The 16,998-nt window shown below is 40.4% G+C and overlaps 2 protein-coding genes across 2 annotated transcripts in view; both read right to left on the reverse strand.

Annotated features, from left to right (window-relative positions):
• cdkal1 (CDK5 regulatory subunit associated protein 1-like 1) overlaps window positions 1-3,113 on the reverse strand; it is a 194,652-nt gene extending 191,539 nt beyond the window's left edge. Inside the window, exons 1-3 of the mRNA XM_086113711.1 lie at window positions 2,985-3,113; window positions 1,423-1,583; window positions 990-1,102 (exon numbers count right to left, since the gene is read on the reverse strand). Of these exons, the coding sequence (XP_085969837.1) occupies window positions 990-1,102; window positions 1,423-1,580 (271 nt within the window). The 5' untranslated portion in view covers window positions 1,581-1,583; window positions 2,985-3,113. The remainder of the gene's footprint in view (window positions 1-989; window positions 1,103-1,422; window positions 1,584-2,984) is intronic.
• Window positions 3,114-4,137: 1,024 nt separating this feature from the next.
• Window positions 4,138-16,785, reverse strand: LOC147203541 (transcription factor E2F3-like). Its single transcript, XM_086114420.1, has 8 exons — window positions 16,288-16,785; window positions 14,459-14,579; window positions 13,145-13,275; window positions 11,133-11,221; window positions 10,378-10,536; window positions 9,732-9,846; window positions 8,634-8,772; window positions 4,138-8,023 (listed from the first exon to the last, which is right to left on the reverse strand). Exons 1-8 carry the CDS (start codon window positions 16,567-16,569, stop codon window positions 7,749-7,751), a joined length of 1,311 nt encoding a protein of 436 aa, XP_085970546.1. The 5' UTR covers window positions 16,570-16,785; the 3' UTR covers window positions 4,138-7,748.
• Between the last annotated feature and the right edge of the window lie 213 nt (window positions 16,786-16,998).

The following is a 16,998-nucleotide window of genomic DNA, read 5'->3' on the forward strand; positions in this document are numbered from 1 at the left end:
ATTACAGATTCCAAGTGCCTTGACGGTAAGGCAATTTAAGAATTCCTGCTATTCCTTTTTAGTGTCTGGCCAACAGAGCAATACTGTACTGCCAACAGAGCAATACTGCCACCTTGTGTTTCATCACACAAATACACAAAATTCCGAGGCCAAATCTACTTGTCCTGTCGAGTTAAACTTTATCTTCCAATATTTGTTGTAAAGAACTTTGTTTTCCTTACTATTAGTATGTACAGCAATTTCTTGAGCATAAGATTGAGGAGTCGAGGAGTGTGTATTATACTTTGAGTTGGGTTGGTGGGAGGGAGGGGGGGCTAAATTCATCACATAGTTGTTTACCTGGTAACAAAAGAGGTTTTGAAAAAGATGTACTTTCATTTGAAAATCTAACGTTACAAATGCATAATAATGTGGTGGTTTTGACAAAATTCCTCCGCAGTAGGAACTGGAAACCAATTAGTGTACTCCATCTACGTGGCATGCTTGACTTCAGGGGTTATGTTGCTGCCTTCTTTATCCTACGAGTCCCTCTGAGCTTCAAGACGTATGTGCAATAATGTGTTTGCTGTCATATACCTCCTAGGACTCCCTTTTTCAGCTCCACAATAACATAACGGACTATTAGAATGCACTATTTGCCCCTGTTTTGGCGCATGGTAGCGTGCTAATTTATAGTTGCTCAATAAAAATAACTGTACTTCTATTCCAAGAATATACAGCGGAACCTCTAAAGTTTAACAGAAGGTAGTTCTTGTCAACGTACCAAGTTGAAGATTTTTTTTTCCCTCGATAGGAATAAATGGATATTTCCAAGCGCCAGGTTCAAACTGTTGCCTTGATAAAAGCGTTATGAACTGCACCGTCAAAGGTTCTCGCAAAATTTTGAAGTGGTGTGAAATTGTTAAGATTATTTTGTAATTTTTATTTCTTGTTGAGTTGGTTTACCGTCACTTTAAAACACAATATAGACCACAGAAACGGTTTCTTACTTGTCATTTTGTATCCACTGGCAGCGAGCTGCCCAGCCATGTATTCCCCATCTGAGTTGTTGTGACTGCAGCCCCATGTTTTCATCCAGATTTTCTGAGTGCCAGGAATCAGACTAGAAATAAATTTAGAGGATCACAAGTGGAAAGGATAAGTTGAAAAACATTTGAATAGCATATACTAAAGATCTAATCCTCAACAGTAAAACATAAAAATGTCTAAGATATATAGTAAACAATGTAGCTGGTACCCTTTAGTTAAAAAGATTTAGTTTACAGACAACTCTAAGGAACACTTTGTAGATCAGGTGAAAATCACATGATCGGCCCCCCGATTTCCGATCACATGAACGGATCGTGGCATCCCTAGTGTGCGCTTTTAGCGTTAGATCGTACTATGCGGTGCGTTGTATTTTTGTTGACATATTTAATATACCTGTCAGCTTGGAGTTCCTCATTGTCCAAAATGTCAGTTTTTTTCCTGGACCTAGGTATGATACTCCTTCGGGCAGACTGCCTCTCATGAGGTGTGGGGTCATGAGAAGACACCATGTCCTCAATGTCGTCAATCAGAGAGTCACAGGCCGATGGCATGGTCTGAAACAAAATGCTTTGTCAGCAAAAATGAGGATGAACAGTATGGGGTGCTCTTGTTTAAGTGAAAAATAAAGTGGAGCATCTCAACATAAATTAAATTTCAAGTGTAAATTCATAAAACCTTGACAATCTCAAATACATGTGTGTTGCTGTTTCCACCGGAAATGCCAGCCATCCACCAATTTTCTACAGCGCTCACCCTCATTTGAGTAGTGGGAAAGCTGAAGCTGATCCCAGCTGACTTTGACCCAGATGTCGAGTACACCTTGGTCACCAGCCAATCACAGGACCGATTACCCCACTGTTTTATGTTACTATGTTTTATGCTTGGTATTCATTTTCTTGCATCTGATTTAAACAAAAAGGTATTAAATTCCATTTCAGTTATACGACGCCAAATCGAAATAGAAGTTGTCTCAGGACATTTTACATACGAAGCACAGTTCTAAACTTAAGTGACCACAGTTACAATCAAAGTACATATAGTCCGACTTAACATATCCTACACTTATATCCCTCTATCCATTTTCTAAACAGAGTTGCAATTTTTTTCTTAAGGTCGCGGTGAAGATGGAGCCATCCACTAGCCAATCACAGGGCCCATAACCAATCGAACCCGAACATCATAACTGGGGCAGATGTGCTAATCATTCCACAACGTGCTGATTTTTTTAAAAATGTCAAATCTAAGTTACATTTGCAAAATGCGCATGGCCACTTAAGAAAAAGATCCCACTTGTGTAGTGTGATTATCTCAATTGTTTATCAGTTCATTGGAAACAAGTAGAACTCTAAGTTCATCATTTTTGCACATCAATGAAATTTACGATGAGATTTGATTCGTTGAATAATTTCAAGGTATTTTGTTGTTGTTTTTTTAAAAATTATATTTGACCTTGTTAGCTGTTAGCCGGTTTAGCTCACTTTAGGTTTGAACTGAAATGAGAAACGCATTCTGTCGAAAGTCCTGTCCCACCATACTATACTTAGCTCCGAGTAAACGCTCGGGTCGGGTGATTTATGATTGTGGCCGTATGGACAAACTACCCAACCAATTCTAGAAATTCACACTCTGTGAATGGCAATCGCGAAGACGGGTCCTGTGTTTATATTAGATTTTCAAAAATCTATAAATTTAAACTAACTCCACGATCCGATCTCTTGTCAACGGCTGCCTCGGGTTTTAAAGGCACTGCGAGGATTTCTCTTCTAAGTTTCTTATTTATGTCTATAAAAATATCCTCCTCGTAAGCACAATTAAACCATGCATGATTTTGACAATCTTCCACGTTTGGTTGGACCCTGCTAGCTGTTAGCAGGCGTAGCTTAAAAAAATGTGTGAGCCACGTGACACCTAGATTGGCCAGATATGCATGATGCATTGCAAAATTTGATTCTTACCTCAAGTGAAACGTTGCTATTTGATCACGTCGGGTGCAATTCACAAGCGAGCAAGAGTCAGACAACGTGAGAGTACGCGTTTGAAGCACCAAAACAAAGCGTCAAAACTCCATATCCGCCATATTTTTCTGACAATATGGTACAGTGCGAGAAGAGAGACAAACTTCATTTTGCAAGAACGAGCAAGTACTGAGCTGCTCGGTAATTGTTTCAACAGAAGTATGATTAAAAATGACGATGACATGGTTGTTGTGAAATTTACAGTATGTTTAAGTGTAAACGATATAGTTATTGCCGACCATATAAAGAATAATGACAATGGTAGATTAATTTAAAGATCGAAATTCTCCTTTCATTAGGAAAGTTTAACAAAACATGCCAAGCCCTTGACTGAACCGAGTCCAGTCAAGTTCATTTCTACAGCTCATACTCAGAGTCTCAAAGATCTTCACAAACCGACAGTTCACAGAGAACCTCCCCACATACTGATACAGTTGATCATGATATACTACTATAAAGGTGGGGATCTTCGGTGGCAGTAAATGAAAGAGTCCTAATATTGTTCAGGTTCTACTTGAAGAAAATTCGTTATTTTGTAACGATTGAAAGTGTTAAATCTGAGTTAATGGCGATGACATGTGGAGTCCTTCAAGGGTCAGTCCTCGGACCCCTTTTGTGCACCCTGCATATGCAACTATTCGGTCAAATTATTTCGAATGCAAATAAATATTGGTTATCATGACTATGCAGATGATACCCACCAATATTTATCAATGTCTCCAAATGACGCAAGTTGTTGTGTCACTACCTAAAACAAATTAGTAACTGGATGAAGAAAAATTTGCTTCTTCTAAACTAAAACAAAACTGAGGTGATTGTTTTGGGCAACAGAGAAAAGAGAATCGCTCCTACTAAACACTTAAGAGTCATTTGTCTTTAAAATTTAAGGACCAATATCAAAACCTTCGGGTACTGATTGATTTGAATCTGATTTTCATTGATCATATCAAATCAATTACAAAAGCAGCCTTGTAGCAGCTGAAAAATATATCCAGAATGAAGGGCATGTTCCAAGCTCACGAGAACGTATCCATGCTTTTATCTCCAGTATACTTGATTATTGACATGGAATAAACAGTTCTTGCTCGGTTATTTCCTTTATTCAAATGTTCAATTACAAAGTCTGACAGTACAAAAGAAAACTCCCATTTCACCCCCGCCCCCCAACATATGCAACCACAATTCCTCATTAAACAGATGTTAACAAGTTATGAACACACATCAAAAGCAAAACACTAACAGTAGACATCAGACCAAGAACCGTACACCCAAATTGGAAAAAGCAAAATATCACTTTTTTTTCTCACAGTAATGAGTTGACTCTGGCAGTATTTATTTATTTTTTTTGGCGGTGAACCAGAACAAGTATAACAGGGCCGTTAACATTTTTGCTGTTATTAGGAATATTTTCTTTATGAACAGATGGCATTTGCAATCATCATTAAACGTATCTCTCTCTGTGTAAGAAATGTAGAGATGTCAAAATTAATCAACAATCGATTATCAAATTAATTGGCAACTATTTTAATAATCGAGTCATTGATTAGAGGCATTGTTTAACTTAGAATTGTCTAAATCATCAGATTTAAGCCTCTCAATAGTAATTATTCTCTGGTTTCTGTAGTGCTTCAAGAAAGTGGACAGATGATCGTTTGTGTTGAATCAAAATAAGATATTTGCAACATCTAATTGGGAAAACCCAATGCCGGACCAGTTAGTGAATCAGTTCCAATTTCTTTTTTTAACTATGATATCTCTTCTGTGGTGTTGCTTAATGTTTGTTTGTTTTTGTTTTTTGTTACCAGACAATACCAAATAAACCTCAATAACTGGTACATAAACAGTCAATGGGGAAAAATGTTCAGAAACACATTTCAATGGAAAATAAAATTTTATCTGATGAATTTGAATAATTGATTCTAAAAATAGTCGCTCGTGACAGCCCTAAAGCAACGCTATAGTGTGCTTTACAAAAATATCAACATTCTTTTAGAATCAAATGGAAAGGCACAATCTTTCCAAACATCAGGTCTCAACCCCACCAAAGCAAATAAAACATGACCAGAGTCAGAAAAGTTGTCTGGTACTGTATACAAAGGAGTATTAAGGCCATTCTGAAAAGAGACATACATTAAACTGAGTAAGTTTGAATTTGTAATTTTACCACAGTCAAGTCAGAATTTTAAAAAGTCATACATTTACAATAAAGACACGATGACAAAAAAACGTTACAAGAATAAACCGTATCATGTTAACCAATGCAACTGCCACTTGTCTCAGGTCATCCATGTCATGAAATTTGTTAGAAACACTTCAATTTCACAGAATGTAGCCGACAGAAGAGTATCAGTTTGCGTTGGGAGCAGACAAGTTTCTACAATTATACAATACAGCTTGTTTGACTAAATATTTTCTCCCATTGAACTACAATGAATTACAAGTTCATTTTTGTAAAGCTTTTTATTTCATTTTTGGAATTCTGTGAATTTATTCTCATAGTTTTGTTTTTTTATAAATAAGTATGCAGTTTGGCCGAAATACTCCACCGTACTTTCCCACAAAGACTTGAGGAACTAAATGTGGTAAAAGCCTTATGTAGTTTTTATAAGCACTATCAATAGAGACACAACTTAACAGGTATTTAATGAACTAAAAAAAATAAAAAATAAAAACTAAAATCAAGAAAAGGAGAGTCCAAAAAAGTTAAAAACTGACACACAGTGTCACAGAAGCAAAGGTAGACATTTGAGCAGTGGACAGAAGTCACTGATCCCAGTCCCGTGGAGACAGTCATGTCTTGTAATGGCCATTTTCAAGAGCTTATAGTGAGGGGGACTTAGTCAATGAATAAAAAAAATTGGGGTGAATAAATGACCTTAATTAGGGGGGGTCTAAACAAAACACAGAGAACAAAATAACTACCGGGAAGGATTCCTGCAGTAAATGTGTCCTGACCAATCAAAGTACTCTACTCGATATATAAAGATAGGACAGAAGTGAGACGGGTGTACGAGCTCTCCACTGCTAATATACCAAGGTAACCTCAAAGACATACTAAGCTACGGTGACATGTACTCTTATGCCCAATCACTACTGTATTGTCAAACATTTATCGAGAGGTAGCCCATGGTACCTTGTGCACGGACCATTTTTAGAAAACCGTTTATTCATCCATTTACACATGGCAGGTTTACTCTTGAGCAAGCAAGATCTTTCTGACGCAAAACACACACAATTGCACAAACACACTAGCAGGCCGGCGAAAAGTTCATACTAACAGCAGCAATACGACCTTGTAGCCGCGGGTTTCCCCGAGCTTCAGATTCAGACAAAACAATTGTGTTTTACCATCAGATGTCATCAAATAGAATGAGCCACTGGGAGCAAGAGCAGTGGCGGTCAATAAGGGATGGTATTGAATTTTACATATCTAGACTACGGGCGAGGAAACAGTTTGATTCAATGTGGTTGCTTATCTTTTTAAGACCAACATATGACTGGTTAATTCTAACGGTTTTTAAATCCAGTAAAAGTAATCGCAACCTAAAAATACTACTCACCAAGACATGTCTTATACAGCTTTGCAGAAAACACCAAGTGGGTCACGTAACGTGGAGGTGGTTTGTGTCCCGGTCAGAGGTGTGTGATACTACCCTGACAAGAACACAAAGCCAAAGGGCACTGAATAGGTAGAGGTTTCAAATGTATCGTCAAGGCCCAGAATTGTCTATCAGAATAAAAGCACGGCGTAAAGGGCGACACTAAATTAAATTTGACATTTACTGTAAGGCTTACAAATGACTTTGGTACAAAGAACTGCTTTGACTTCCAAAAGTTCAGAGTCCTGTTAAATATCCAAATTGACATGAAATCTGAAAGGGAAACTCAAGTCCAAAAAAATGTATTTACAATACAGTATGTTCTATGCAGCCCCACCAATCTACACACGGCATTGTGATTGGTTATTGCCCTTGTGGAATATGAATTTTGCAGCGAATTCCCATCCATCTTAGGGAGCGGCCATTTTGCCTTGTATGGCCACTTGCTGTCGACTGAAAATGACATCACAGTGCCTAAGGAATCAGCTTGCGGACTCTGACCAAACCCAGAGTACAGATGAGCCATGACGGCCGTTAACTGAGCCCTGAGGCAATGTGATGTCATTTTCAGATAATAATTGGCGGCTTTTTCCGCTTCATTCATATTCCACAAATGCAATATCAGAATAATGTGTTTCGATGAGTGGGAGTGCATCGAACAAATTAAGAACACTTTTGACTTCCCATTTCAAAGTGGTCTTAATATGTGCATTCATTATGTAAAATAAAACTCTTTCCAGCTTCCTTTCACACGCCAAGTGGTGTCTTCTGTTCATGTCGGTCTGACTACACTGACTGCGTTTTTTTTTTTTTTTTAAATAAAGGCTTATATTTCTTTTAAAGCGTTTTAAGTACCTAGTATCTCCCTTAAACTTCAGAGTCCTCCTCCCAGAGCCTGAGATGTGACATCTTCACCTGAATCTCTTTTTGGGACGCCACGAGTAAACATGGCATTTAGTCTCCCTGGGGACTGGAGGGAAAAACAGCCCTTTTTTTTTGTTGAACTTCCTTGTATTTAGTATTGGCTTAAACTAACTACAAAGTCACAGGCCTCCAAGCTCACCGCGTCTTTCAGCTCACTGCTCAGGATGCGGCTCAGCGAGCGCTAGCTGCACAGGAGGTCGTCCAGACCAAGCGGTGGCATCCTATCAAAGTCACAGGTGTCAAACAGATCGCTGATTCCCTGGTCGTCTCCCAATCCTAAAAGGTAGTCGTCTTGCTCCAGAAGAGGGGGCCCCAGGTTCAAGAAGGGCCCCAGCGATGAGGGCATCTGGTCTTCCGTTTGCTGGAGAAGACTGGTGTACGGGGACGAGATCGGCGAGAGAGCCGTGACAGACACGGTGGTGGAAGTGCCAGGGGACGTGGTCGGGACGGTGGGCTCTGCAGCGCAGAAGAGTCATGGTCAGTCATTCACACACTAGTGTGACCTCTTCAATGCCTATCCGTTGAAAAATGTACCGGTACTTGACAAATGAATTTAATGATGGCAGTCAACTTCCGGATTCCATTTGACAAATGTAAAAGTCCACAACAGTGAATAAGATGGAGAGCCTCCACAATTCATCTCTGGTTTGATAAACCGCAGTTCGCATGAGTAATACTCCTACAGGTATTTGTATGGTATCTACTCCACCCAATATTTTGCTTATTTGTGTCAAAAGCTGAGATGAATTGTGCCACTAGTTTGTCCGTTTGGCAATTGCAATCCTGGGCACGGCCCGTGAGATCAACTTTTACATTTGCTTGCGTGTATAATCGGGTGTGTGCCCATTTTTGCACATGCAAATCATAAAACTTAAAAACTTAACCCTTAAAAAAAATATTATAAAAACAAAACCTCAATCTTGGTTGTGCACACAAAATTTCTGTTGCAAAGGCACTGCTAGGAATGCGGCATATTCCAACGGGCTACAATAAAATGACTAATCATGCACAGGTCTCTTGGCGATAGTCAGGTTTTTGTTGTTTGTGGGGACGGGGTTAGGCAGACCTTGAAGAACCTTGAGGAAAGGCGAATTCCCGTTGATGTCCATGCCGCCATTTTTCCCCGGACTACCATGGTCTCTCTCGTCTGGACACAACAGAACCTCGATAGGACCTCTTGTGCTGGTCAGGTGGATGGATAGACTCTGAGGAGAAAAAGATTCCATTTAAAATAAGAAAAGACAGAAAAGAGCTGACATGTATCTTTAGTCCGTAAAAAGAAAGAAAGAGCAATGTACAACATTGCACAACAGTTTTCCACAAATGCCCAAGTTTCCAAAATGTGCACCATGTAACCAGCGATCACTAACAGTTTTGATCCAGGGTTCTTTCAGCATTACTTTTTAATTTCCTTTGAAGTCAAACTCAAGACCATCTTCTCATGGTTGCCCAATGGCCCTTGTTGTGCAAAGTTGATCGAGACCAAATGACGTGTGCCTGCTCTTCAGAGTTCCAACAAAAAGCACGCCATTTTGTTGGTTGCGCTATTCAGGGCTGCAGACTGACTTTGACTTGGGAGTAGAGTGGCAAATCAGCAAATTATATTTATGTATATAAATTTAAGCTCAATCAATTTCCAGTACAGCTCATCCAGCATGCTTGCAGTATGTGTTGTAGCAAGCATTACCTCTGAAAATCCTTACCAGGATTCTCCATTAATGGTTGTCCGGAGCCAGTACGAGACTGTCAGGTCAACCCAAGTTCACCATCGCTGGCTCAAACATGCCAGTACAAATCTCTCAAATAACCAAGACAAAACACTGTAAACACCGTTTGCTTTTTTTTTTTAATCATTAATATTCTCTTTCCACTTAATTTGATCAAGCTTCATCAATCTTTTTATCATGCTCTCACTATGCAGAAGTAATACTTTATTAAAAGCTTGAATACAATAAAAAGACCCAAAATATGGAATTATCGTTGAAACATATTAGCATATTATATCATGAATGTAGAGGAACAGTGCAAGTTCTGGCAGAACCGCACGGTGGCACTGTCTGGCCACATCCCAAAAAGACTTACTGTAGCACCCTGCTTACAGTGTTGCTTACTAAGAAGATTTTACCAAGACCAGAATGACATCACGGACAGTCTGAACACATACCTCATCGGGATCTGGTACTTCTAACTTAGTGTCGGTGGGCGCTTTGACAACAATAACAGTCTGATCATGAAGGTTTCCCAGGTGATTGATGTCTTCATATGTGACATATGCAAATGTGGTCAGCTGGTCAAAGAAAAATGTCTTTTGAATTTTAGAACATGAAAACTGTAATGTTGAAACCGACATGCGAGTTCAATTCATTTTGTGCAGGCAAGGGTAAAAGTCCAAGCCGAAAGGCGCAAAATAATTCATAAATGAATAAATAAATAAATAGAATGAGGATGACTCCATGCTTATTCTGTCCAGACAAGGCCAAGCCACATTGTTAAGTGAGCATGTACATGGTATGTGCACATGTTCTGGCAACAGGGCTTCATAGTAGATGCAAGTGCAGACCCGCAATCCACACCTAAAAAGGTGGGACGCATCAGATAGCTGAAAATTGCAGCTGTTAATCAAGAAAACAAAATGGATCTATCCTCTCTTGGTAACAATTATTCAAGTACAATGCAAGGAGAAAAAAATGTTGTGCAATATGTTCTGTGCCCTCACTATATTTTTTTTTTTGTGGAAAAAGAATTAAGGTGTTGTCTAATCCACTTTGTTGCCGCCATTTAAAAAAAGAACGAATGAAAGAAAAGGATATTTCTCGTTGCTCGGCGACTCGCTCATATGCTTCGCATCCAGGCTGCATCTTTGGATGAGCTGCTCAAGTCTCTGCTCTTCTTCCGCCAGCGCAGAAACCTCTGCTGTCAGTCTTTGTCTCTGGTTCAGTGACCCCTCAACCTCCAACAGGCTACAGCCCCTGTGAGCGCCGAATGATTAGAAAAATATTTCTCCTGCAGTCAGTATTTCTCATGCAAGGTGAAATGGATGATGCTCAATTTGGACTTTTGAGTGAAACCAACATTTGGGGGTCTAATTATTCACACTGCATATTAACGGTGGCCTCAGTCTATGTGGTATGTAAACCAAATGTGATGCCATAATGGCCCACATGTGCAGAATAGAAGACATCACTCACAACACAGTGTTTACAAAAGTTAAAATGGTCCTGCGTGTAGGGACTAAATTTTTTTTATCATCTCATTTCTACAAAGAAGCGCATGTTGAGCTTAAGATGACGCATGGGTCGGATAAAAGCGACCTGGCTGTTCAGACGAAGACCGCATTGTAAAAAAAAAAATTGTATCTATGTATTAGATCTAGGACCACATATGAAAGTGAAACTGGTCAGATTTTTGGTAGGAAAAAAACTGAAATGAGTCGTTCAGACTGTCATATACTGTATTTTTTTTTTTTTTTTTTAATCTGATGCAGGTCACATGTCGGCAAAAAAAATCGATATGGGACACATTTGCCTAAAGTCGGAAAGCAGCCAAGGTGGGCATGGCAACTTACATCCATTGAATGTTGTTCTTTGATTTCTTCTTGATGAGGTGAATGCCTTCTAGTACATTAGTGATGTCATACAATCTCCTTTTCTGCACCTAAATGCAGGAATTGAATGTTTGTTAGCTAAAACTCTGAATGAAACATCTAACTACACCTACACACATTACCAAAACATGCACTGTCAAAGATCAACAACAAAATGCACATTTAATTTCATTTGTCTTCATCTTGCGCACTAGCATTGTGCATTGCACTGCACATGCACATTTAATGCCAGTGCATGCCGCTGAAACACTACGCAAAACCCGCACATCAACACCTGCACATCAATGCAGCTGAAGAAACACCTTGGTTTAAAGATTCAATTAAAAAGTATTGCATATAAAACTCAAAAAGTGTACCTGAAGAAAGAGATATATAAGCACAGTTTTTAAAGATTGACTGCAAATGTATTGACCGTAAGGTTAATAAATACAACTGAACTGTGCTCAGGCAGTGATAATCTCACATTCCATTAGAGGGAGCCCGCGTACCACTCCTGGTACTAGTACCAGTTTGAGAATCACTGAGCAAATGCAATTACGAGATTTGTGTTTCTCTTTGATTTTGATTTTTTTTTATGAATTTATCTATCTAGTAATATTATTAATTTGAATCAGAAAGCATGGCAATGGAGAATGCGGACAATTGTCTGTTGTTGCTGCTGTACGGCTTTGCTGTGGAGGGTGGTTGGGGATATTATTTGCCCTTTCCCCAGTATAAGATTGTAAAGTCTTACACTGAGTGTGTGCTAACGGGTGGCACTGCTTCAGGTGGTTAAAAAACAAAATGGAAGTGTTCCCCGTCATTGTGAGAACATAAACTCGGCATCACTTTCGAGACACATTTGTCAACAATGCAGTGTTTTTGGGCTTTGGCCTGTGTCTTCCATCATTTCTTCCGAGGAAACACTCATTTTCTTTTTTTAGCAGTCTCCCACCGCTGCTGCAGCACAAGCATGAGCACCTGTTGCGAGGGGCTGCTACTGTGCTGTGTGCGTCAACCTAATTTGGCATGGCTATATTGCAGCCACATAATTGGTTCAGCATGGAGAAGGTCTCATCATTGGCTATTCGCACTGACTGACAAAACACTGGGCAATCTATGGCAATAGAGAATGCAGACAATTGATAGCAATCTAAGGTAGTCTATGGACTGTGTCTATTGAAAAAATAGATATATTTTGTGAAATATCTCATTGCCGTTTTTACCGCCCAGCCCTTTACAGCAGCGGTCCCCAACCTTTTTTGCCCCACGGACCGGTTTCATGTCAGACAATATTTTCAGAGACCGGCCTTTAAGGCCGGATAGATGCAACAATATAATATGACCTGCATGGAAAGTGTGGTATTTTCGAAACATAATAATAAACACGAATCATGACACAGGGAACGTCCTATCTGGCCGCAACATTCTCTGGTCACTATGGTAATGTTTAAACGTGCCTTCAAAATAAGATACGCCGTAAATAAAAAGTGCATGAAAAATACGACTCACCATCGCCGCTTAATATGCAGAGTCGGCTTGGTACATGTGAATCTCCAGCTGAGATAAAGCCGTATTTGAAATAGGACTCCTGATACTGTCTATTAAATGTAGCCTTCTCTTTCTTGAAAGTCGGAGGCTCCTCTTCTGTCTCCTGGCTGGGCCTTTTCCCTTTCCCGAAAAAAACTTTTCAGACGTTTGTTTTTTATGCGGTAACCTATCACGTGGCCGAGAAGCGCGCATTCACCTGCGTCAAGAGTGACATACTGTTGACTGATATAACAGAGAATCCAGTAATTTTTCAAAATAAAACATCTTTCAGGTTCCGAAATGAATAAAACGGAAGGAACGTAGGTAATTTATTCTTTCTGTGCGGACCGGTACCGGTCCACGGCCCGGTGGTGGGGGACCCCTGCTTTACAGTACCTAATGTGGTGGGTAGAGAATCTACAATACCATCATTCCGCAGCTCTTCAGTTTAAGGTGAAGGGTACCTGTAAAGTTTCTGCCGCAAGGTTTAGGTCCAAAACTCCATCAACAGACTGGGCGAGCAAGTCCACAAACTTCTTTGTTAAGAGGCCCAGGGAGGTATCATACCGCGTCCTCTCTGGTGGAGATTTGGGCGCTACAATGAGAGAGCAAAATAACATGTTAAACTCATACTTTCTTATGTTAACACGAAAAATCTCCGCACTAACATTAACAGCTCGCGATCAGAATCGTTGAGATACATCACCTCTTTTGTTATCGTAACACGCTACAAAAGTGCCTTCATTCCAGCCTTTGTCATGTTTCGCACTTAGGTAGGCAGTGATTTCCTAGTCACAAACTCAGTCTTGTCTTGTATCTTTCATTTTTCTGTCTCCTTCATGTTAGGGTAGGTGATGGCTGTTGCTCATCATGGCATGAACGCGGGCATGCAGTAACGGGTCAATCGTGGGAGGCTGGCTGCTTGAAAAGTAGATTTTCAGTCAAAAAAGATTGGGTACCCCTGGGGCAGAGGATTCTCAGGTTAAGGTGGAGTTCCAAATTAACCTAAACTATGGCAGAGGTAAAACCATAAATGCTGTAAATATGTGTGGGGGAAAAAAACACAAAAAAATGGTGCCTTGGCACAAAAACGGTACAAAAACACCATAACTTACTACAAGGTTCCCCACTGGGCATCCCCTAATTCAATAGAAATGTTCAACATTTATACTGCCACAAAGTGAGCTACAATGACATTGCTCGGTGCATTCTGAATGACACTGGAATATTCTGTTACTCTAACAAACACAATTTTAGCACGATCGCAATATAACTCTGTCCTATGCACAAAAAAGAGCTCGGTGCAGTCACGGCAAATGAACAACTATAGATACAAAGTTTTGGCAGACAGTCCTCGGGAGAAACAATAAAAGTAAATCAAATATCAATTGGACACTACCTTGGCAAATAAAGGGGAAAAAATATACCAATTCTTCTCCAAACAAAGTCTCCCATGTGCAGGGCGAACATAAAATGTTTCTCTGGGTATTTTTATATAATGGCCATTGTCTGTGCACTCGGAAAATGCTTTTTTGGGGCCGGCCACATCATCACATTCTTGCTTACTCACCAAATGTGACTTGTCGCCAAGAGAACGAACGGAGAAATATATCCATAAGACTTAGAGAGGAACACTGCATCGTGCATAAAGATTACTGCTAGAAAACAGTAAAGCAAATCTGTGTTTCATCTTACATGTATCTTTTCTTGAATAGTGTGTCAAACTTGTACAACGATGGCTCAATGATAATTTTCCATAGCATGTGAAAAGGTCTTACTTTTCGGTGTTTTTAAATGGGCTCCATTGGCGAATGTAGCACTCCCTCTGCCTCTTGGGGTCCTTGATGGTTCCGACTGGTACTGGTGGTCCGAATCGTCGAGAGCTAGCCGCCTTTTGGCCTACAGGGAGGATATGGAATGGAATATGGGCAGAGGATAAGCTTTGGATTTCAAAACATTTTCTATTTGAGGGTAAAAACTATCTCTCTAAAAAACATGAAACAAGGCGAGGGCTGCCTGTGTGGAGTGCACCAAAACGTGAAGATGAGTCTCTTTTCAGTTACTTATGTGCTTTTTGTCTTCTACTTTCTCCCTTTTCATCATTTTGCTGCTATTTATTGGGAATTTCTCCATTGTGAGACAAAGATGTTCTTATCTTATGCTAACAGTGAGTACAGCTTGAGCATTGCACTTGCTCCATAGCATTTAAACAAACATGTATTGTTGGAACAATTCCCCTTCCAAATGGCTGATTTCAAACCTCATTGTCAATTTTCAAACAATTCCATATTAACAGTGTTTGATATTTCAAATTGTTTCTGGTAGCATTACCTCACCTTGACAGACAAGATTTACTTCACAGGAAAAACAAAGTACCTGATGGGGTTTTGCTTTAAACTGCATTTTGTCACACACGTATAATCGAGAGACATTCTTGAACTTTATTTTATTTTTGTCACCATTTCAAGGCCTTGTGACTTTCCTTGGAGCCCCCCAAAATTTTTCTTCCTACACTTCCACTTGTGTTTTGGAGGGCAATGCAGTGACACCGGTACTGTATTCCCAAGCTGCATCCCACCTTAAAATATTTTACAGAGGACACATCCGTTTTAATCAAATCTTGCAAATTTTATTCAGACTTGTCAGTGAGTACCACGTCCACTGTTGACAGTCTAAATGTCAGCCATTTTATACCAGCAAGCAGCTCCCCTCACTCCGTCTGCTCATGGCTCCGGGCCTCACGTTCACGGGAGTTTTGCTCGCGAAATTTACAGTTGACACCACAGTTACAATAACCAACACCCGAATAAACCTTTCACTTTTTCGTGTGGTTTATACAGGCTGCAAGTTCAGGAAATGAGTAAAGTAGCACCGAGGCCAACAAACTCGAGTTTCACTAAGAAAGGCATCATCATGTTGCACTTTATTCAGTGGAGTCAGTCAGCATACACACTTGTACCAACTTGTTAAATTGGCTTCGAAAACGAAGAATTTCTCCCCGCCTCGTCAACAGTGCAACTAGCCTTGACAGCTAACTCATTTTCATGCTTCAAACCAACTTGCATCTTAATCGACGATATGACGCTCTAGACTGGTCACAAAACTTGAGGTGAAGCCAAAGTGGTATCAAGAGCGATTGCATAAAGTAGAATAGAAACGACGAACACCCAAAGGGTACAAGTGTACAAATGTGCAGCAAAAATACCCGAAGAGCACCCCAACCCCCAAAATTGAATACTAAGAGAGCAGCCACTAGGCCACCGCTAACGTTGCTCATCTCTTCCCAATGTTTCCATCTGGCTGCGAGGCTGAGGCGAACTCAAAAGCATCACGAAGTTAGCGCGGCGAGCTGTTCGCACACGAGTGGACGTCGTGTGAACATCAAGCCATTTTAAAATATCCCCTTTTGATCCAATTCCGCCTAAACCCAACGGGAGTCCACTTGGACAACTTAGCTAATGGTAGTTAGTTAGCTATATGGCTAAAGTAGCTAGCAGCTAGCTGGCAGAACAACAAGCTCGGCTAAGCTGAGCAGGCTAGCCTTGTCGCATTTCGGGTTGTTAGTGACACACAAAATGCATTTAAATATGCTTTTCTGCAAGTTTACCGGCGGTCTTCCCAATGCGGGTCGCTGTCCTGTTCCATTTGCTGCAGCTGGCTGAGGTGTTGTGTAAATGTTGTTTATCGATGGCTCGGATAAACATAAATTCGAGGTCTGGGTAACGTTGCAAGGCGGCGGGGTCGTTATTATTTGGATATAAGTAGCGTTGGCTTGAGCGGGATTTAAACGATCCGAGAGCGCTGTCAAAATTATGTTACTGTCGAGGTGGGAGCCTCCAACGCCCGCTAAAATCACTTTGTCCGGGGCCGAAGAGATCCCTCTTCTCATCTTGGTCTCGGGTAGCCCCTTTTTCTTGTCTCGACACTTCCAAGCCGCTCCGTTTGCTAATCCAGCGCAATAGTTACAAAAATAATCAGACCGAAGGTATGATAAAAGTCTGAATCATCGATTTGTGAAAAGTAGTTGTCCTCGTGTGCGTGCATTTAGGCAGATGCAATGGATTAAAAAGTAGCGCAACTCTCGTTTCCCCCGTCGAGAAATGGCTTCAGGAAACGGCCTGATGAATGAAGGGATACGGTTTACGCGCTCAAGAGTCCTCCCGCGAAACTCAGATTTCCCGGGAAGATTTCAAATGCAATTTACATGCTGGCTGCTATTGGCTGATCAATTGACAGTCTCCGCCCCGTTTTTGGCCCTTCTGTCCAATGATGTCGTGGAATCCTGTACGCCACGTGCTCATTGGCAGTTGTAAACAGA

Source organism: Hippocampus guttulatus, chromosome 6, assembly GCF_054856545.1.
Source record: "Hippocampus guttulatus isolate MCC_2025c chromosome 6, RoL_Hgut_1.0, whole genome shotgun sequence".
NCBI classification, from domain to species: Eukaryota; Metazoa; Chordata; class Actinopteri; order Syngnathiformes; family Syngnathidae; genus Hippocampus; species Hippocampus guttulatus.